Source organism: Typopeltis vanoorti, chromosome 20, assembly GCF_054136105.1.
Source record: "Typopeltis vanoorti isolate ZY-2024b chromosome 20, IOZ_Tvanoo_1.0, whole genome shotgun sequence".
In the NCBI taxonomy this organism is placed as follows: Eukaryota; Metazoa; Arthropoda; class Arachnida; order Uropygi; family Thelyphonidae; genus Typopeltis; species Typopeltis vanoorti.
In genome coordinates, this window is record NC_143568.1 from 94350415 (window position 1) to 94374821 (window position 24407).

Here is a 24407-nt window from a genome sequence, read left to right on the forward strand (position 1 = left end):
CAAGGTTCCATCAGGCTGGCAGGTGATTAGTGTGTCTAGGAAAGGGAGGCTGTTGTTTTCCTCTTATTCCAGGGTGAACTTGATTCTGGAGTGTTGGTTGTTTAAGTGTGTAAGGAAGGAGAGGAGTGTTTCAGAGCCATGTGGCCAAATAGCGAACACATCATCAACGTAGCAAAGCCATATGGTTGGTTTTTGTGGGGCAGAGGCTAAGGCTTTTTCTTCAAAGGTCTCCATAAAGAAATTGGCCAAGGGTGGGGAGAGTGGTGAACCCATGGCTGTCCCTTCTATTTGTTTGTAGAATGTTCCCTGCCAAACGAAATAGCCTGAGTTCATTGTGAACTGAAATAAGGCTGAGATATCGGGAGAAAATTTAGCTTGGATTAGCTCTAAAGTTTCCTTGAGTGGGACATTTGTGAATAAAGAGGAGATGTCAAAGCTGACCATTATGTCAGTACATTGGAGTGTGAGGTTTTCTATGCTGGCTTTGAAATGGGCTGAGTTTTTTTATGTGTGATGGTGTGTTGCCAGTATAGTGTGTGAGCTCTTTGGCCAAATGTTTAGCTAATTTGTATGTGGGGGGATCGCCATCCACTATGGGACGTAATGGCACATTTTCTTTATGTATTTTTGGGAGTCTGTAAATACGGGGGGGGGGGGGGGTTATAGAGTTAACTTCTACAGGCCAAGAAGTGACTCTCTTAAGGAGCCTGTGAAGTTTTCTAATTTGAGAGTTGGTGGGATTGTAATTGATGGGGAGGTAAGTAGCCCGATCTAATAGAAGAGCATTCAGCTTACCTGTCTAGTCCTTTTGGTTAAGGACTACAGTTGCATTTCCCTTATCTGCTTTGGTGATAACTATTTCTTTATTATTCTTCATTTCCTGTAGAGCTTTATATTCCTTGTGGATATGTTGGTTTTTGGTGGGATTGCTTTGGAAACGACACAAGCTACATCCAGTCTTACACTGTTGCGACTTGATGGGGAAGGTGGCAGATTCCGCATTCGATCTGGATCATAATATCCTCACTAGGTATTTTTTTTGGGAGCAATGGCGAAGTTGTGGCCACGTGACAGCGCATTGATTGCTTCAGGGTGACTGAAGAAAGGTTGATTACGGTATTGGTAGCAAGTTTTGGAAGGACAGTAGAGTTCTTTTTTTAATTTTTCGAATTTTTTCATCTGTCGGCCTCGTATTTTTTCAAATTCTTTGTCGGCAGTGGTACATGAGACGTCACGTAAAATCGACCAAAGTTCGTGGTTTAAAGTACACGAAAGCTCATCTTCGACGGCACGAATAGCTTCGTTAATGTCCGCTAAGAGAAAACGCGTGGCGGTGATTTGTTCGCGTAGCAACGCATTTATAAGAATATAAATTAAATAACACTTTAATAAATATTTCTGATATTTCGGTAACATCACGTTGCCATCTTCAAAAGGAACTTACAAAAAAGGCACGTGCACATAGGCACTACAACACAGTAACTGAGAATGAAGTGAGGAAGCTATTTTTCTCCTAAAAGTCCTGATGGTGTCCCTAGTGGGCTATGTAGGTGTTCTTGGCTGTTGGGCTGCAAGTCCTGAGTGGCTGTACTTGTGAAACTGGACCCGGTTTGTAGAGATCTCTACAAACTGTGGCAACACATTCATGACAAGTAGGTCTATATGCCTGAAGGACTGTAATCTGCATCCCTTTATCCATCCACAGCTTATCGTAGAGCACATTTCCAGTAGTGTTGTATCCATAAAAATTGGACAAGATACCAATGTGTTAATGTACTCTTTATAGATGACAGTCGTTTTAGTCTTTTATCCATTTCTAGATGATACCTGAATTGATATGGTGTGAAAGTGGTACTGCTTACTATCGTAAGAATGTTCTTGGAAAGAATAGATATATGGAGGTGCTGGGATCATAGCGTGAGGCGGCATTATGCTTAATGGATGCACAGAGTTACAGACGCTGGAAAAAAGGGACTATGACTGTTGAACGATACTGCAAGTTCTTCAACATCATGTTTGATTGTTGCATGGTGCTGTAGGCAATGAATTCATTTTTATGGATGACAGTATCACACCACATCATATACAAGCAGTGGAGATGCTTCTGTGGAGTGGCAAGAATATTAATCGAATCGGCCAGCATGCTCCCCAGATATCAACTCCATAGAACACATATGGGATGCAATAGGGAGATGCATCACTGCTTGAAATTCTCCTCCAGAAAATAAATAAGGACTTCCTTGCTCTGAAGGAGGAGTGGGCCAGTTTGCCTCAAGAACTCCTGAATCACTTGGTACTAAGCATAGCACAATGTTGTGAGAGCTCCCTCGCAGTTTGGGATGGACATATTCCATACTGAAATGTCTCTTTGCATAGTTTTCTGTAAGCACTGTACATTAATTCCCTAACTACGTCCTTAGGAAATTTGTAACTTTTGCCAAAAATGTATTGCCTTAATTTGTGTGAAATTTATGTCCACATTTGACTGTATTCATTAACATTTTTTCATATACAAGTAAAAATTTAGTTTGTCCTTAGCTTTTAGACACCAGTGTGTTATTGATAAGACAGAAGAGCCACTGACAAAAATAAATAAATAAATAATAAATAAATTGAATGTAGGCTTTGTGAAAGGGTGGATAATTTCAATGATGATTGGAAATTATTTGTGTTCTATTACTGTTTAAAAAGTGTATACCGATCCTCAGTAAATAAAATAAAGTTCTTAGACAACTAAGCATAATATAAATAAAACAGAGAAATAAATACATATAACAAACACAAATTTTACAAGATGATTTGTTGCTCCATCTATCAAAATGTATTCTTGCCACACCTAAATGAATCACCTGATCAGCATTATTAGTTCATCGGATTAACCCCTCCCTATAGTTATTTATTGAACTACCAAATGTAAACAATTCTCTTTCTTCTCTCCTAATAAGTTTTTATTATTATTATGCCACCATAAATACACATATGCATGTCTGGAATTTATAGGCTCACATGTTGTTTGCTCCACCCAACAACTTATCGGACACACATAATATCACAAATTTAATTATTAATTCATTCATTTTCAAATAACAAAAGTATTTCTATTCATAATTGTTCTTTCTCTCTTTTATATTTCCTATCCTCATATGGTTTTATTAATGATGACTTGCATATTTCCACCTTTTAGTAATTCAGTTATACCAACCAAATATAGCATTTCCATAATTGCTTTGTAATATATTCTAAAACAAACCTATTAGTCTCCTTTCTCCCCATGCAGATTTGGTTACATTCAAAAAACTGTCATGATACGCTGTGTGTCCCCGCTGAAATGCAAACATGAAATTTCTGCAGGGCACAGTACTTTCTCTCACTCCAACAGATAGTTTGGGTGATGGCAAGAGATTGAGGATCACCCCTGACATTAATGTGTTCAAGCCATTTTAGGTCTCCAAATAGATAGGGTACTGGTGTCACATCCAGCACTTTAATTCCATCTAAAGACTTTCTGTACAGCGGAATTTAAGCTTGCATCCTGTTGGTTAGCAAATAGAGATGCTGTTCACTGATTCTGATGATCTATCTAATTCGCAGTTCTGAACATTGGTTATGTGGTGTTGTAATGTCATTGGTTTCCTATATATATGTTATTCATTGATCAACTCTATTCTATTCGTTAATTATTCTTACCTATCAAACTCTTCTCTTGTTACTACTCGAATTAGATTCTTATCTGCTGCACCTTTTCTATAACCCTCCGTGGCCTATCCTTCAAAATTTTGAAAACGTGTGCAAAACTCAAACAAAGAGAATGCTTCCAGTTAGAGCCAAATTCTCCCTGATTGGGAATCTGAAGTCAAGTCCTTTTTGGAATTAAGAAAAATTTATTTGTTTTGCTGCACCATCTTAATTCCTATACAAGAAAATTAATCTTGTCAGAGAGTTGACTTACAGACTATCGCAATTTCAAAATCTAACAATATAAATAAATTCTTACCATACTTATTTCAGACTAGATTGCAGTCGTAGCCGGTTCTTATCTTAAACTCCCGTGCTTCAACTTATTCAGGTTCTAATTTTAAGCAAGAGGTGCATTGACTTGAAATATCAGACACATATTTTTGGTAAATAAAACAGGAATGTTTATTCTCATTATGACATGATTGTTAGATCCTGAATGAAGGAATCTTGCAAAGAAATCATTCATTCAGAATCTAACATATTAAACTTACTAACAAAGAGAAATACCTGCACATCAGCTGAAATTAAAAGTGAAACATCTTCACTTTTTGTATAAAATTTGTATTCTTTATTTCATGTACCATATATTTAAGCTGTTGTGATCATATTAAGATTTTATTTTAGAGTGTGTCTTAAAAGAGGGATAATCTGACTTAATTTAAGCCTTACTTAAGCTGTGTAAAATTAACTGTGAGTCATCAAATAGTTATTAAATAATAATTTTTGGAAGGTATAAAACTACATGTGTACAGCATAATGCTGGCGGCAGTTGCTTAAGTGGAACGTATATTGACGCGAATTCTGGGAATACAAGAGCATAACAGCATCGGGAAAAAGCAAGGGATGAACCCAAGGGGTGAAAAGATAAGGGTCGTGTTCAAAGGGGACTCCGAGAAAAAGAGGGCGCTCTAAGGAGGAATATAAGGCGACGAGCGCGGTATCGAAAAATCTCTCTTGTCGTATCGTTTTCCTGTTTGGTGGCTTGGAAGTTACCAGGAGTTCATGTAAAGGGGGGAAATGAAGCGTCAGTGCTAAGATAAGATGTCAGACAGCAAGCTTTCTTGAAAATGGAGAAGGATTCTACACAGAGCTGAAGGTAAAAAATTTCCAGTCCTAGCAGAATCAAGCCGTCGCTGAGAAGTCCCATCGAGTTGTTCCTGAAATGCAAAGATTTAAGTCCGTTTTCAGCAGAAATAATGAAGATAGCGTAACCTCTACATTGGCATATGGACAGCCAATAGACAAGAATTAACCAGATGTACATGTGGTGCTGAAAGATGCGGAAAAAGTTTGGTAAGGTGAAATTACTCTATTTTGTGTATAAAATTTATTAGAAGAGAGAAGATTGTTTGTGAATGTAAAAATTAAGAACAATACTCTATAGAACTTTGTGGACAGTCTCTAATTAGAAAATTAACCTCCTTTGAGAGTAAGAAGAATTGTTTAGAAGAGATCTTTTGTAATTGTATGTGATAGGATTAATTTAATGAGATTAGAATTGTGGATTTTAGTAACTGAGTAGCATTAGAATGTTTGTTTATATTATTTTATGAATAGCATTACAGAAAGGAACTTAGCTTAACTTCATATCATTTGCTATCTATCCCAATATGCAGTTACTGTGTTTCGCATGTTTTATGTCCTTTGATTTAATTTAGAATATGTCAACCTCTTAACTCGAGTTTCATTTAGTATTGAGTCATAATTGAGTGTATGAATTTTGTATTCTGTTTAGATATTCCAATAAACTTGTCATATTTACCTAAACCTGAGTCATGCCTGATTACGATTCCAAACTACCACTTATAAAAATAGAACCTATTTTGGCGAGAAAGAATTTGTAAGAGTATATAATTATAGATTTAGGTGACAACTGCAATAATCTGAATCTATACAGCAGTGTTAAAGTGAGATATTGTGTAAGAAAGCCTCAGAATCTAGTATTGTCTCCCTGAGCAAGGATCCTTTTCTGCTATAGTATACTGGCTGGTGCAGCAAAATATAAATTCACCAGTATTCTAAGAGGAAACAATCCTAGATGTAAGCATATTAGGCCTGATATCTGACGAAGTAAAATAGCGATAGAAAAATAGAATAGGAAGATATAAAGCAGTAAAATATAGAGAAAGCAATGACATAACTATAGAGCAGCTGGTAGGACTTTAAATGAATAAGGTTTTATTAATGAGAAAGTATTTTAGTCAAGAAACAAACTAATTAAGTATAAACTACCATAAATAAATATTTAACAATGGCACAGCCGACCGGATGTGATTAGGTCCCGAAAAAAATTAAGTAAATTGACCTATCACAGTGAGTTGGTCTTTGGTTCATATCAGGCAATCAGAGATTTGTTGGAAATAGTAGAAAATTTGAGAAAATAATCTTATATTTCAGTGTAAGCTCTAGTACAAGTATGGCTCTCCCAACCAGTTCGGAGATGAATGATTCTGAATTTTTTCGTACGATAAACCTACATGTGTTCCCACAATTCTCTGGAGAGGGAGATGATTGTGTGCACACATTCTTTAGACATGTCGAGGAGCTCAGAGGAATGGGCCGATGGAGCAACATACAACTCCTCATGCTCATACGTGGAAGGCTAATAGGGAAAGCAAAGAAAATTCTTTGCTTGCAGCTCATCCTAAGAAGAACCCTGAAATATGAACAATTCAAGGAAATTGTGATCTCTGAATTCTCAAAGGGAGGAATTGTTCAAGTACTTGGCAAGCTTTACAAGTGCTTCCAAGGAAAAGGGAAGAGAGTCAATATTTTTCTCAATAGAATATTGACTCTCATCTGAGAAATGAGAACTTCACCAGAGGATCAAGACCACCTTGAGTGGGTAGCACTTCAACAATTTCGAACAGGCCTCTCCCATGAACTACAAGAAAGTGCACACCAGAAGGAAGTAGAAAGCCTCGATAAATGCTATGAGGTAGTCAAAGAAAGAGAGAGAATATTGGGGGACATGGCACAGATCACTGATCTAAGAAATTTAATATTAGAAGTCTCAGGAGAGGGGAACCCCGAAAGCAAATCAAAACATCAGTTGGCTCCAAAAATCAACACTGAGGGAAAGCTCTGCAAGATGCAGAGATGCAAGATGAAAAGAACCTCACCTTGGTTGAAGGTTTCATAGAGAATATCCCTTGCAATTTCCTCTTAGACACTGGAGCCCATATTTCTGTCATCCCTCACTTTCTCATCCCTCTTTTAAAAAAAACTAGGTACCCTGAGTAATGATAGCTTGGTTGAACTTCAACAATCCCACAAAATCATGGGAATTGCCAGAGTTGAACTTTGTTCCACCCCAAAAATTAATGTATTTTTGTAGTGGAACAAGGCACGGATTAATTAAAAATTAATCCGTGCCTTGTTTCCCCATAAGCGTTATGCACGGACTGATAGTTCTCCCTGAGATCTCGGGCCCGGGCCACCAAATTGTGCTGGGATTGGACTTCTTGAGAAGAAACCAATTTGTGTGTAACTTTGTTAACCAATCACTGTCACTCTGTGGGAGAACTTTCGAACCTAAACTCGCTCCCGACAATGTAAGCAAAATAAGTGTAACCAGGTCGGTTGGGGAGGATAATCAAGATGGGTGGAGAGAGAGACTTGTGCACAATGCTCTGAAGTTGCATGATTCCGATCCCGTTAAGGAGGAGCTCCAAGAATTTTTTCAACTAGTGTATAAGAGATATCCCCAGATATTCACTGAGGGAATCACCTCCTTACCCTGCACAAACGTGGTTGAGCATATGGTGCAAGCCACTTCAGAGACACTGATATATGTTAAGCAGTACCAGACACCTTTGAAACACCTAGACAAATTGGAGAAATTACTAATGGAATATGAAAAGGTGGGAATCATCGAGAGGTCAAATTCCCATTGGAACAGCCCTTTCATTCTGGTTGAAAAGTCAAACGGAGGCCTAAGGTTCGTGTTAGACCTAAGGGAGGTCAATAAAGTCACTAAACCAATTGACTTCCTTGTATGCACGATAGAAGAGTTACTGGTTGGGCTGGAGTAAGCAAGAGTGTTTTCAAAGTTGGATCTGAACTCTGGCTACTTTCAAATTCCCCTCAGGAAGGAGGACAGGCAGTATTTTGCTTTTACCACAAAGTGGCAAAAATACCAACTGTGCCGACTTCCCCAGGGGGCAAGGAACTCAGCTATGAGTTTTCAGAGCCTCATGAACACCGTATTGGGTGACGTCCTGGGTAAAGGAGTCTTGTGTTTCCAGGACGACCTGTTGATTTACTCATCAACAAGTCAGTGGAATACCTGGGACATGTGGTCAACGAAGAGGGGATAAAACCCTCCAAGGGTAATGTTAATGCCATACTGGAATCACAGCCCCCTTCCACAGTACAAGTCAGGAGGTATATGGGTATGGTGAACGTTTACAGAAAATTTATCCCTGAATGATCCAAGTTAATGGACCCTATCGTAAAACTAACGAAAAAAGGGGGAAAATTTGTATTGGGAGGGGAGCAGCGTGAGGCCTATCATTCGTTGAATCAGGCTCTGACTAGATCACCAGTACTCTCGTACCCTAAGCTCGGTCAAACCTTTTTCCTAGCAGCTGATGCTTCTAAAGACACCATTGTGGCAGTACTGGAACAAGCAGAAGGAGATCACTTCAGACCAATTGCTTTCGTGAGCAGAAGGCTATCCCCCTCTGAGAGAAACTATTCCGTCATCGAGAAAGAGGCTCTGGCACTCATATACAGCCTCAGAAAGTTCCGATGCATAGGTGCTTTGTCTTGAGATCGGTCGTCCTCCGTTTCGACTTTCCTGTGAATACGGCCACGATTCACTTAAACTGCTCGTGCTCGGAACTTTTCTAATGGAGCGGTACTGCTGGAGCTTCGCGGACTTTGGCATTCGCTGGTCGTCTCGTTGCATTGAAGAAAATTCTCGGACGGAACTGCTATTAGACCATATCATCGGCACTGACCATTTTCGCCCACTCTAAGACCCACACTCAAACCCGAACTTCTAGAAAAACTAGAGAGAGAGAGAGCCTTTTCTGCACACAGCACCTTCTCCGTTCGATAGCGTCCCGCACGTGTCCCAACTTCGCATACCGACTGCTTGGGGTTATGTTTACAATTCGATTACATTTATCTATATTTTGCTCTGACTTTCATAATACGACACAATCTAAACAATGTTTTGTTTCCTGTCTGCTGTTTATAGGATCATTTATGAAATAATACATAGAAAAATACAAAAATTATTATTAGCGTATTTACAATTACTATGCTTGCCTATTTACAAGCATTTTTTCTTTTGAAATTTTGCAACTCAGTTAAATTCTGAATGAAATGCTTAAGAATAAATTAAGCCTTTCATTCCAGATTTAACAGTGTTAGCATGCTGGTATTCTTAGTCTAAAATCTTGTGCTTCAACACAAAATAAAAACTGGAATATAAGTTTAATAAAGAAATGGGAGCCCATGTAGCTCAGTGGATGTGGCGTTTGCACACCACGATGCTTAACCGCACGAAGGAAGACTTGGTTTCGAATCTAGTCGGTGACTAGAGGAAATTTTTCCGAGCCTTTTGTGACCGGTTCCTGAGTTGTCAATCTCTGGCATGGGCAAGTGGGTTTTTTCTGCTAGAAACTCAGATTTTTCGTCCCGTAAACTCGAGAAAATTGACCATAGAACCAACACTATTTCAGACATTAAATATATTTTGTTAACGTTAGGGACCACGAAATGGCAGCACTTGTTAAGCCATCTCTCTTCACTGTGTGCCACTTAATTAGTGATAGCCTTGGGCCAGCTATCTCTGATTGGGTACCAGTGGAGATAGAACTGCCCACTCAGTCTCCAAAAGTTAGATAGGGCTAAAATGGCCTCGTTTACTTTCTATGTGGGAATAAAAGGCATTAGCTAATTTTTTTTTTTTATGTGTATTTATAGTAAACCAAGAGAAATAATTGTTGTATACAGTTAATACTGTAAAATTTAACAAACACTACTTAAAACATATAGGAATACATCCTATATGTTTTTGTGCTTCACCTGTATGCTTAAAAGTCACATGTGTGTTTCTTAGAGTATCATTTCAAAAAGTCAAGGCATGAGGGTAATTATTACTCATAAGTAAATCAGATATTTATTATGAAGTGAAATATTTCAGGTTATGTTATAAAAAATCAAGATACTAAAAAACATTTGCTTTCTGGGAAACTTGCATCCATAGTGCTGGACTATGAGAAGGACGTTATAGGTTTGATACTAGAGTATATTATATTCACAAGAAATTATATTCTTATAATCCTTTACCCAAGTGTAAGCAAAGAAAGCTTATATGTGAAGTTTCTTCATAGCTAAAGTACTTGTATATAGAAGCTGTTAACTTCACACCAATTGCTTCATTATCCCATAATGCAAAACATTTCCTTTCCAATGTAAATATTGCTATGTACTATGAGAAGGATCACTACTATTTTATTACTTGTATATGGAAAATGTATGATTCATTGATTTAACCTGTGTATCTTTCTGTGTCCAGTGCTCCCACTGATGAGACCTCAGTAAAGTTTGAGACCAGCCTAGGTAGGGAGTGACCTTCCCATAATGCAAAGCAACATACATTTATAAAAAGTCAACATAAAAGAAGACGTATGCATTATAGGATACTAAGACAACTGATTTGAACAGCCTCTACATACAAGATAGACCAGTCAGGAATATACTTCACACACAAAAATTATTTGCTTACACTTGGATAAAGGATGAAAAAAAAAAAGAATACATTTCTTATCAAATATAATATGCTTTGTAACTGAGTGACAAAACTTTCTACAGAGACATTACTAAAATTCTGAGAACCTTGATTTTATTCCATTCACACATTGGATTGCGTATTTAAATACATATGTGTAGGTATAGTTCGCCCACCGATTAGAGATCCCTCGACACTTCTACGCGTGTCAGAAAAAGGAGAATCCATTCCGATAATAGGGTAATCAATCTGTCTTCTGGGATGAGTTTGTTAATTATTACAGGTCGGAAAATTTAGCTTTTCTTTTATGAACATTGTAGTTTTTAAAGTGTAACTATTTTGCTTATATAACAGTTGGAAAAATGTATGTATGTAGAGTATTAACAAAATTAAAAAAGGTATAGCATAAAACAAAAATTTAACTAAGTTTATTTTTAAGAAAGTTTTTTATAAAATAAAAATAATTATACAGAAAAACAGAAATTTTTTTCAAATGAACTTAGATATTCTAAACTTACAGTTGAGAGAACTGAGACACTTGAATGTCCTAAACTGATTAATTATTTATGACTTGTGAATCTTTTAACAAACCCATGCAAAAAAAAAATGTTGGAAAAAAATACCATTATCAAATCCTTTTAATCTTCAGAGTCATCTGAATCGGTGTCCGAATCGCCATCACTTTCACTTAAACTGATCACCAAAGGTTTGCATAATTCTTCGATAATTCCGTCTTTGTCCCAATACATATTTTCCAATGAGGTGACATGAGAGCAATATTTTCCTTAGTTTTGAACTGTAATACTTTCAATCACCTGTTCTGAAAGCTTAAAAAGTTTCAACATGTCAATATCCCCAGTTATGTTGCGATGGCGAATGAAACTTTTCACTTCTGCCCAAACATACTCATTAGCATTAATATCGCAATGATATGGTGGTAGCCTCAAAGCTAGAAATCCATACTCTTTGAGCATCGTGTCGAATTTAAATAGTTTAGTTGTGGGCAAGTGGGGTGCTTAAGGGTCGAATCTGTATAACTGAGAGGAGACCTCCACATAGCCTTTAAAGGAATGCGGAGAACCGACCAGGGCTTCTGACCTAATGTCCAATCCTCACCTTCTCGTGGTGCACCCTGTTGGGTATCTACTTTGATACTGAATGAACGAGGATGGGCTGGCAATTTGGGATTTAGCCGACCAAATTGTATTCTTATTGGTTAAACCAAAATAAAAAAAATGATGGTACAACATGACAAAATTTCATGCCGACTGGGGCGTCGCCCGGTTAAACAAGGCCCCCGTTGTTTTCGCCAGGGAACCAGGGCGAACAGCGAAAAGTCAGCTATTGGAACAACTCTGAAAACAAACCCCAACTCAACATCACCAGAGTTAAAGATCGGTACTATCAACGTAAGAAGCCTGAATGGCAAAGAAATGGAGCTAGCTGAGGAATTAGATAAGTACCAGATTGACATAATAGGGGTGACTGAAACAAAAAAGACCAAAACTGGTGAGATCTTTCTGAGCAATAAATACAAAATGTTATATTCAGGCAATGACAATCAAGGAAAAGAAGGAGTAGCCATAGTATTCAACACAAAGTACGAGGCTAATCTTCTTGAATGGCAGGCAGTCTCAAGTAGAGTAATGTGGGCAAATATGAGAATGGGGAACTGGACAATGAGACTTATTTGTGCCTATGGTCCCACAGAAGATTCTACTAAGGTAGAAGTGGAGGAATTTTTTGATGCGTTAGAAAAAGCAACTGACACAATGAAAAATGAAAAGTTGGTCCTTGTTGGGGATCTAAATAGCAGAATAGGAAATGATTGTGAGACATACAAAAATATTTTGGGAAAATTTGGAGAAAAGAGCAAAGCTAATAATAATGGCAAATATCTGTTGGATTTCTGCTCAGGACATGGACTGGTTATTACTAACACCATGTTCCAACATAAAAATGTGCACAAATTCACATGGAGAGAAGAGGCTAGGAATAAGAAAAGTCTCATTGACTATGTTATTGTTGATAGTGATGTTTTCTCCCTGGTGCAGGACACCAGAGTGTACAGAGGATTTGAAATTGGAAGTGATCACTATTTAGTCTTGAGCAGGATAAAATTGAATTTCATATTGAAAAGAATAACATGTAAGAAAGTTTTAAAGCGAATAAAAGTTGAGCAGCTCTCAGATGTGAACTGTAGACTAAAATACACAAAGATTATTGAAGAAAAAATGAAAGAGTTTGAGAACAGGAACCAAACCTTGGAGTTTCAGTGGCAAGCCTTCGAGAAAACACTGATTGATTCAGCCAGAGAGGCATGTGGTGAGGTTGTCTGCAAGCATAGAAATATCAGAACTCCCTGGTGGACACAGGAAGTTAAAGAGACTGTGAAGGAAAAGAAGAAAGCATATCAAAAGTTCCTGTCAAATAAGTCAGCTTGTGCTCTTAGAGAATATAGAGACAAATGCAAGAATGCTAAACACTGTGTAAAACTAGCTAAACAAAAGTCATGGGAGGACTTTGGCAAGAATATAGAAAATAAATATCAAGAAGGTGGCATAATATTCTGGAGGTTGTTGAAGAAGCTTAGGAATGGAGGAAAGAGTGCTGTAAAAGGAGTTAGAGATGATACAGGTGACATGAAAACTGGAATAAAAGATATCCTTGAAGTATGGAGTAATTGCTTTGAAAAACTGCTAAATGAAGCAAGCAGTGATGACAGCACAGTGGTAAAAAACACTGACCAGGCATGCAGGCAGGAATACATATCCATACTTGAAGTAGAAAAAGCCATCAAAGGCTTGAAATGTGGAAAGGCACTGGAGTAGATGATATTCGACCAGAAATGCTGAAGTATGGTGGTATAAGAGTCTTACAGTGGCTGCACTGCATAGTTCAGAAAGCCTGGACAGAGGGACAAATTCCTGATGATTGGAGTAGAGCTCTCATAGTACCCATATATAAAAAGGGAAATAAAACTGAATGTGAGAATTACAGAGGTATTTCCCTACTGAGTGTTCCTGGCAAAATCTATGCAAGTATACTTGAGAAACGGTTGAGAAGAATTGTGGAAGAAAAGCTTGGTGAAGAACAAGCTGGATTCAGGCCAAACAGAGGCTGTCAGGATCAGATCTTCACTTTACGACAAATAGTCGAGAAAGCATGGGAATATAACAAAGATCTGTATTTAAGTTTTGTCGATTTGGAAAAGGCATATGACAAGGTGCCAAGAGAGAAGCTATTCAATACGCTGCAGTTATATGGTGTCAATGGGGCATTATATCAAGCAATATTTAGTCTTTATTTGAGTTGTAAGTCAGCAGTTAGAATTTGAAGGAAGTACAGGAAGATGGTTTAATGTTAAATCTGGTGTGAGACAAGGATGTACATTATTCTCTCTGTTATTCATTATCTATATGGATCAAATTATGAAGGAAAGTGGTATTAAACCTGATATAAAAATTGGAGGTGTTAATCTCAGCTCTTTGCTTTATGCGGATGATGTTATACTTCTAAATAAATCCGCTACAAGTCTGCAAGATTCTCTGACTAAATTCAATTGCTGTTGTAATAGATAAGGTATGAAGGTCAGCAATAAAAAGACAAAAACAATGAAAATAGGCAGAATCATTGAAAATGTCAACTGTGTTGTGAATGGAGAACCTGTGGAACAAGTAAAACATTTCAGCTACTTAGGCACGATTTTTACTGAAGATGGTAAATTAAATATGGAAATAGACAACAGAATCAGCAAAGCTGATATGGTGGGAAGTCAATTGAATAAATTCATATGAAATAAGAGAGAAATTAGTCGGAACACTAAATTAGCTGTATACAAGACAGTGTTCAAACCAGTTTTAACTTATGGATCTGAGAGCTGGGTCAGAAGTAAAACACTTGACCAAAGACTAGAGACCGCAGATATGAGAGTCCTGAGAAAGATCAGAGGTGTGAACAGATGGCATCAATGGCAATATCATATTAAAAATGAGGATATTAGGAAAGACCTTGACATTGTCTGCATCCAGGAATGCGTTAGCAGAGCTAATATCAGGTGGTATGGTCATTTAAACAGAATGGGCGAGGAAAGATTAGCAAAACAAGTGTTCTCTGCCAGGTTGGCAGGAAAACGACCCAGAGGAAGACCAAGATATAGGTGGATTGATATGGTACAAAGTGCCTTAGACGATAGAAATATAAGATCTGATAATGTTGGAGTCTTGACAAGTAACAGACTGATTTGGAGGAAAATTGTAGATAGGAAGTTAGTAATGATATAATTTTTTTTTCATGTAGTACTATCATATCCTCTACACCCCTTGTGGGTACATGGCAGGAATTTGATGATGATGAGTTGTGGGCAAGTTCTTTTGACCAAATTAAGTAATTCAATTTTTCGCATATCTGGGGGATGAGAAATGTTATTTGCAGAGAGCCAATCCATAAGAACTTGCTTCTTATTAGACCAATTTGGAACTTTGTTTAATGATATGAAGCGTTATCTATTATAACGACAGCATTTTTAGGAAGGTTTGGAATCAGTTTTTCTTCTGCCCAATTTTCGAAGAGTGTAGAATTCATTCCGCCCATCTCCAGTAGTTGAATTGGCTTTGTAGAGTAAGTTTGAATTCGGTAAAAAACGCATTTCTCCACCAGCGCACAAAATTATTATGCGCTGCGAGGTATTTCCGGTTTGTAGCACTCCACATTCTTCTTTAGACTGCCAACATTTTCCATAAGTTAAATTACTATCAATCCAAGATTCATCTAGATACACAATCGGTCTTTTCTCCTCCCTGAAACATCTTATTGCTCTCAAATACTGCGTTCTAGATAAAAGAATGTCACTTCGCTCCATGATAAGTTTCCTTTTATTCTGGTACTTTTTGAAACGAAATCTGATTTCATGAAGTATTTTCCTTAAAGTTTCTCTTTTCCAAGGAAAATTAATTTTTTCTTTAAGCACAGGAATCAATTTCGGAACAGTTGGCACTCTTTTCTTGACCACGTAAAATTCGCGAATAGTTCTTCTTATGAAGTCTACATCAAAATCATTCAAAGCTACGGTTTTGATGGTTTTCTTTCTCAGGCAGTTTTTTTTAGGAGATTTAAATTTTGGCTTACCTTCACCTTTTGATTCTCTACGAATTCTTTTAACAGTCGACCCCGATACACCCGCAATTGCACTTGCACGTTTTATGACTTGAGAAAGGGGAACAAGGAGACGGCCTTCTGACAATTCTTTTTCGCAGAATGTCAGCACATTATTCAATATTCTTTTGCAAGAGCTACTGAAATGTTTAACAACAGAACTTGTTGACTGTACTAGATCCATCATACAAATTAATAATAAAAAAAAATGCAAAAAAGCAACAACAAAAATCAAACTACTACTAATACAGCGACGGACAAGAAAGTACGTGATTTCGCATGTTGGCGACCAATTCGTACATCCTTCATTTCTTTCTCCCCTTCAGCATGAATCGACCATTCTTGGCAAAATGCCAAGGAGAGACCTACAAACGGTGGGCATACTATACTTCGGTTTGCTCCTTAAGAAGATTATTAAAATTAGTCACAAGGACCAGATATCACATTAAGTGTATATATATATATATATATATCTCAAGGACTACAACCTCCAGCTATTTGAGAAACACATTAGTAAGTTATTTCTCGCTATTCCTTGTTCTTGCACTGCACTGTTGTGTTAGAGGTTTTAGTGACCTCTTGTGCAATGGAGGATTGGTATAGATGTAGTCCTGACTAGTTATTTAGATATTCACTAGCATATAAATATCATAATCAAGTGATGGTCATTACTATTTAAAATTATATTATAAAAGATTAAATAAAATATTGTCTCAATTTTCCAGACAGATTTCCATATGTTATTAGGAAATGTATTCACTTTATTTCTCTTAAAGATGAGAGGACCAAACAGACATCTTTGGACACAACTTTGGCACTTTTGCAAACAGCAGCTGCACAGTCAGAAGAGGAATCTGAGGTTAGATGAGTTATTTTTGTATTTGATATTCTACTTTTTGTTATAATTGCAATAAATGTACCTTATTCCTAATAAGGTGTGTCTGATATTATGATGGTCTCAACTTATTTCATTACTGATTTCCTGTCAACAATTTCCTTTCAGATTGACCAATTATTCATTAGATGTTTGAACAGCTGTTTTTAAATCTTCTAAGTACAGTTGGAGAGAAGAAAGGAGTTATGAGAATGAATTTCTGCTGAACTTGAGTTATGAGTTCTGTTTATTCTCTGCAACTCAAGTTCCAAAGAATAAATGGCATTAGTTACACTCAGTCTTACTATAGCAAAGTACTAAATTAATTAAATTACTTATAGTGATTGTACTCACAATTAACTATCATCAAGTCCTGACATAGTTCCAAAGCACGAATACTATTCGGAAAGAAATTCACTGTATCAAACTACTGTTGCTCTAATTTCTTACATTATAGCTATAATGAGCTGACTGGTATCCAGTCAGCTCATACTGGTATACACCAAAACTTGATTTGGGTATACACCCAAATCAAGTTTTGGTGTATAGCAGAAGCTGAGATATCATACTACTATTATCATGTATCACACACCTTTACCATCAACTTTCAGTATTGCAAAGCCACAAGAACCAAATTTATTTCCTATAGCAAAATAGCATTTTTGTTATAAGTAATGATACTAAACTTGAACTTTATAATCTTGAACACCAAAGACTACATTATAAAGATCACAGAGTTAGTTTCAGATATGTCAACCTATTGCTTATTAGATTTTGATCCAACTTTAAAAAACAAAAAGAGACTAATAACCTAGTACGTAATATAACAAGTTGGTCTTTAGACTTACAATGAAGTCTGAAATCTCTACACCCACTGACGCCACACTTATATGGTGCCTGAAAAGTGCACAAAATTGGAGTTCCGCTCCGCCCAATCATTGACGGAAGAAATTCTCCTACATATCTGTTAGCTAAACATCTAGCCCGTCTATTGAAAGAAAACAAAAAAATCAGATTCCTTCATAAAGAATTCTAAACATTTCACTGAAAAATTAAAAGGCATCTCCATCTTAAAAACAGACATTCTCGCAAGCTTAGACGTGGTTTCTTTATTTACCAACGTACCAGTTGAAGAAGTTATCGATATCCTGGACAATCTCTATCCACATGACATAGCTCAGTTTTTTTGCCTCAAATCGAATTATTTCAAAGTGAATGACACAATATATGAACAACTTGATGGCTTAGCCACGGACAGTCCCTTATCACCTCCCTGCACTGATCTGTTCATGGAAAAATTAGAAGCTGACATCCTTTCCAAATTAAACCCAACGGCATTGGTTTGGTGGAGATATGTAGATGATGTTTTCATAATTTGGAGAGGCACAGAAACAACCCTAATTGAATTTCTTACAAAAATAAATTTCTTCCACCAAAAAATACAGTTCACATTAGAGCTTGAAAAGAATAGCCAATTGCCTTTTCTAGATACACTAATCAAGAAACAAGAGGATGGACAAATCCAGCTCACAATCTACCACAAACCAACACACACTGGATGTTACCTGCACTTCAAATCAAATCACCATATTGCACAGAAACCTGGAAAGAAAATGGAAAGAAACTGGAAATGGCCGTTGGATTATAATTTTGGAACATGGAAAACAAAAGAATTATATGAGACAGCACTTAAACACTTGTATCAGAAAGTCATCAGTATACATTAAAATCGTGAGTAGTATAGGATCTTCAGTTTGGTACAGTTTTTAGTATAAGACTAAAAGCAAAACCAGGAACAAAATGGATGGATGGATGGATACTATTGGCCAAGATTGCAAAACTACATTCCAGGAAAGGTTTTGGATGTGCAGCAATAGAGGCAATGAATCAAGAAGGGTAAGACTTGAGTTTGGCTGCAGGATCATAGGAAAAATAAATTGCAAATTTTCTTATTTTCCAGATTTTTCCAGAATTAAACTTAGCTCTTTCACCTATTACAGCATAGTAAGATCTCCGTGTTTATTCACTGTCACATTAACAGGTCTAATGTGGCCGATGATTGCATCTTGTGCTATGAAATTGCAGTACAGAATGCTAATCCACTTTATTTATTTTGTTTGTCTGATTTTGGCAGAATGAAAAACTAGTTTCTTTCTGTCTATTCTGAACACCAGTAAATCATTTTCAATCAAAAAGCCCTTATAAAGATTCTTTGCATCCCAAACAAGATTTGAATTCTGGTCTTTCCAACAAAGGGCATCTCAACATACCAGGCAAAGAATATGCAAATTTATAGACAAAAATACATTACTACCAATAGTAATATATTGGTTTAATAAGATGGTGCTATACTTACCTGTATGGACTACATAGTCTTCTTAGCATCTACACTAATTAATTATTCTGTTTCTTCTGTTTTAATTTTCATTTACACATGCACACACACACACACACACATATTGATCTTTCAAATAATCAAACCTTCAGTTAACGAGTCTTGAAATGGGTTAGTATGTCAACTGATTTTTGGAAAACAATGTTCTGTAATTATATTCATAGCTAACTAATTAACCAGTAAACCAATTTTTTCTACACAAGTTTTCAATACAGTGGAGAGATCACTCTCTATATATTTGTGTTTAAAAAGGGGGGGAGTACAAATAAAGTCTAGTTTAAACATCTTCAAGAAGCATCCTAATAAGTATATTCAGATTGGTTTAAGTCCACAAGAGATTTAAGTCCACTAGAGTAATATTTATTGGTTTAAGTCCACTAGAGTAATATTTAAAAATTTGATACATTCTTTTATGTAAGAAAGTTAACAAACAAACCAGCATGTTTTTTATATTAGTATGAAAGGCCTAATCAAATCATTGTAGATCTTTTGCAAAACAATTCAATTGCAATAGAGTGCATTTTCATTGAAATTATATTCTAAAGCTGTTTTTATCTTCAATAGACTATCGCTGAGAAGTTCCTTGCTGGAGAAACTACAGTTGAAACATTTTTGGATCATTTTCTTGAAAAAAGGAAATTAGCTCATTTGAGGCGTGTAAAATCTGAAAAAATGTCGGAGATATTGAGCCGTACATCAACTCATAATCATTTTAGTGCATCTGCAAACAGGATACCTCTGCACCTGCCTACAAGGCCTCCATCTCAACCTGCACAACCAAGTTTTGGCTATCAAGGCAACTTTCCTCCTTATCCTCTTCCATCACAGATGGGAATGCCTATGCCACAGTTTAGATAGTGTGGCTGAAACAGCAGGAGTTGCTGATTATAACCCATATAAGATAATTAAACGCAATTTACTGATATTTGTACATTAATTAAATGTATATTAACTTTGATCACCCTTATATCATGCCCTTATAATGCCACTAGGGGTATGTAAATTTAGTACAAACAAGTGTGATCTTATTCTGGTTTTACAGTAACTGCAGTAATGCCAAGCCATTTGCTATTGATGTCACTATTAAACTAAAAAAGAAAAAAAATTGTCCATTATATAAGTCAACTATCTTTATTATAAAGCCCTACTAGTACCAAACTTGTTATCTTGATTGTTATTTTGGTGACGTTCACTAAGCACACACATATATATAAAGCAGATGAATCTTGAGAGACATTATAGCAAGTAAGCAAGAATATGTTTTCACTTTGTTTTCAAAAAGCATTGAACTAAATATTCCTAATAAATTTTTATATCAATCAGTATGTATCAGTTGCATAGAGTAGATTTACATTTAATAACATTTGTAATATATAAAAACACACTTTCAGAAAGTATGCCTAGATACTGCTGAGCATGGAAAGCATATTGATATAACGTGTAGCTAATTTAACATTTTGTGTAAGTCTATGAGTGTATATAAACTATTTGCTGTTAATAGATATTAGTATAGAGAATAATTCTTAATTATATATTTTCACTGTGGTTTTGTATATAGGAGGAGTAAGATACATACGCTTCTTTAGAATTATACACAAATTAAAAACAAGAACAGCTCGCTCTGTAAGCTGTTAACATTTAAACATAATTGTTTAAATGTTGTATCCATTACAAGTTAGCTGTAAATATTAGTGAATTGGTAATCAACTAATGCTTACTAATTTAACCCACATTTAATTTTTTTTCTTCATATGGTGATATACATACAAAATTAAGCCACAGAAGCCATTAAAAAATTTAACAGCATCCTCTTTCACATGATGGTTAAATTTGGTGGTGCTTGAAAAAAAAAAAAAATCTATTCGGAGAGACTCCCAACACTAATAAAGCTGCACAGGTGTATAAAGATGTAGTAACATTGCCATGCTTTAAGAATGTGATAAATAGGATTACTATGTTTCAGCTACTATTTTGAAATAACATTGCTTAAAGTAACTTTTGCTTCTCATTCTTAGAGGTCAAAAACTGATTCTTTTAAAGAGAGTAGAAATATACAAAACTTTTTTTTATGGCTGGAACAAATGTGAAGACCTCAAAAAAAAAAAAATCGGATAGGTAGATAAGATTAAGATTGGCTGTTATTTATTATGTTTTTTGTGTGATGGTATTATTCTGTTATTACAAATACCTAATGAAGGAAAAATTAAACAGCTGACCATCTCAGATTGGGCATCATACAGATCCCATACATCTCTTTGTAATAAAATAAATAAACTCACTGTAAACAAAAACTCAAGTGGTATCTATTTTCCTACAATATCACATGTTCAGGCAGGGTTGACAAATATTAACAGTCTGGGACATTGTTTTCTATTATCATATAACAAAATTAAAAAAGTGTGCGAAGGAGAAAGCCATAATGATCTGCACTTCATTCAGATGGTAACAAAAATGATGAGATGATTTTAACATCTGATTATCATTACTACTGATTGTAAGAATATATTGGCCACAAGCCATTATTTTAAAACTCCTTTCATATCACATACATGAAACAAAAATGTGCACAAATGTATATATCTTACTCCTACAATGAGTGTTTTAAAAATGGTGAACATCTTTAGTTATAACAGATGGTGATCATCTATTATATATAATTATAATTCATTCTTGATCAAACCTATTAGTAAATGTGACTGTTAAATTTAATTTTAAATATTGACTGGAGCATTTGTTGAATTAAATAGTCCAGCAATCTAGGACATGGAAAAGTTGCAGCCATGTAATTGAAACTTAGTACATAAAACATTGTGATAGGGAACATGTCCTGTTCGTGTTACTGTATTGAGGTTTATTTGTGTTTACTTCATTAAAGAGATTAAAAAGAAGGACATATAACAAGATAATATGGAGTATTTTTTTTTTAATTTTGATAAGGAAGGTGGGGGGGAACATTGCTTACGACTTTTCAGTGCCTTTTCCAGTCGATAGTAGCAGTCATTACTGTTAACTGTTTTTCTTGAACTATCATTGGATAGCATACAAATTTGACACTTAGCTAATACTAACAAGTAAAAATGTAGACTCCAGATCCACTGAAGTTCAGAAATAATTTTCATAATTTGAAATTAGGTACTTTGTAAATTTTAAAATTTTGCAGAATGCATTCCTGTAATAAGTATGGAGAAACTTGTAAACCTCTAATAATTATCAATATTTTTTTCAGATAATAATGAAAATTATTTGAAAATAATAATTTTCTGGTCAAAAGAATCTAAATTTGTTTGGAGAGTTAATGCATCCTGTAATAAGTAGGAAAGAAAACTTGTAAACCTCAAATGGCTTCATGTGCAGGGATCTACTTTTGTTATTATTTTCAAATATCAAAATTAATTAGTTTAATCCTTAACTCATGGTTTAATTCATGGTTCTGCTTTATAAAAATAAATAATAAATATGCTACATGCTCACTATAGTGAGCTCCTAGGGATCCCAGAGATGTGATCTGTTGTGGCAGAAGGTTCACTGTAGTTAATTTAGGGGGAAATGCTGTCTCTCACTAAATTTTCATGAAACAAAGAAAAATAAAAAACTAGAAAAGTGTGAAATTATAAAAATAAAAATCTAAATAATTTTTAAAATTCAAAATGTTACTTACCTGAAATCTTCATGATAAACTAAATATGTGTAATCTGTATCATTAAAATCAAAAATAATATTCAGCATTTAATCAGTTTTCAAGAGGAAGGAGACAATTGATGAACATTAGTCTGCTATAGATATCAGCCTCCCAGTTGGACAGAGAAAGACTTACTTTCTTTAAGAAATCATACTTAATCATACTTGGCTGGTGTTTCAGGACTTCATATTGTTTGAAAGATATTCCTTATCCACAAGGTAAAGAAATTTTCTGATTTAGAATTTCTTTGATTTAGAAAGGTTTTGATTGTAATGTAATCTTCACATATTTGGTTTGTTATGAAGATTTCTGGTAAGTGATATTTATTTAAGTTAATAATGTTAATTCCGGATTTTCATTTTTATAATTTCATACTCTTCTAGTTATTTCTTATGTCTCCCATTACTGTACATTTCTACCATGTTGTCATTTTGTTTGCTTTATGTATAGGTCTTATCTATGGGACTTAGGCCAGGACTTTTCTCTTGTGCATTATAGTGCATTATTTTGTTAGAATGGTGTTTGCTGTAGTGCATCTACTTCAAATGGGACAAATTACTTCTGACATACAAAGCACCAGAAATACCTTATGTAACATGCATTTTGACTCTCACTATTGCAAATGCTGGAACTATGAAAGGTCCTGCTCTACTGAAAAGTCCCCATAGTTACAACACTGCTTCAAAGGAAATTCATACTATTATAACAAATCCACTCACTATAAGAAAGCACTGAAAAGTCCCAACACAAAATCCATACATATAATGCTGTTCTAAAGAAATTCACTATATCAGATTATTCCTGTGGCTCCTGTGAGTTTACTGTAGTAAGAGTTGATAGTAACATCGAAATTTTTATTTTTAAACTTCATTTATTAAAAAAAAAAAAGAAAGAAAGAAAGAAACTTAATCCTGAATTGGTTTGACATTAATTTTATTATATATTCAAACTGCTACCTTATATTGTGCAAAAGTAATTTTTTATGACAATCCCACCCACAAAGGGCTTGAAATCTATGGTTTTTAGTACTGTGAATGAACTAGGGATCATATAAAGACCAGATAATCCAAGAAAATGTTCTATAGACTAAATATTTTTTAATTTGCTTTATTTTTCTAATTAAGCAGGATAGTTGTCTCACACTAGACAATGAAAATTATCTACCACCTAAATAATAAAAATACTTTTGTTGAATAATATTTCTAGTTTTACAGTTCGAAAATGGGGTAATTTGTGTTGCATTGTAAGGGTAACAATCATATGCAATCAGCTGGATATTTAAAAAAAAAAAAATTAGTAATTGAATATGCATGTTCAGCTTTTAACCAAATTGGTTTTTTTTTATGTATTTATTTTTGCTTTGTGAAAGACTATCCTTATTTGTTTTAAAAAAAAGATTAATAAACAGTTTCTTTTATTTGAGCTGTTATGACTTAGTAATCAGTGTGGATTCTTCCTAAAAAAAAAAACCTTTGCAAAAATCATCTTGTATGGTTTTATTGATAAAATTAAGTTTACCCATATTGCAACAATAGTATTTACTGTACACTCATTTTCTGTCTCCTTGCCCCCCCCCCCCCCCCAATCTATCTTGCTGGTCTAACTTCTGCTTAATCTTCTTGTCCTGACTCATTTTGCAAAGCATGTGCTCACAAAATGACTTGTAAATCTTAACATTTTTCAAACATTACATTTATGTTTTCATGTCTTTGCAGATTACAGAAGCTTTTTTTTTTCTTTTTTCTTTTGAAAAGCTTATACTAGATCACTTAGTTTTTTAGTTTGCCTGTGGAAGGAAACTACTGCGATGCTCAGTGCTGTG

The 24407-nt window shown here is 35.3% G+C and overlaps 1 protein-coding gene across 2 annotated transcripts in view; it reads left to right on the forward strand.

Moving 5' to 3' along the window:
- The window catches only part of LOC150095673 (vacuolar protein sorting-associated protein 37B-like), a 113280-nt gene extending 89273 nt beyond the window's left edge, over positions 1-24007 (forward strand). For both annotated transcript variants that reach the window (XM_090410160.1, XM_090410161.1), the window contains exons 4-5: positions 16414-16496; positions 19471-24007. In XM_090410160.1, coding sequence (XP_090266286.1) covers positions 16414-16496; positions 19471-19764 — 377 coding nt within the window. In that variant the 3' untranslated portion in view covers positions 19765-24007. The remainder of the gene's footprint in view (positions 1-16413; positions 16497-19470) is intronic.
- Positions 24008-24407: the final 400 nt, after the last annotated feature.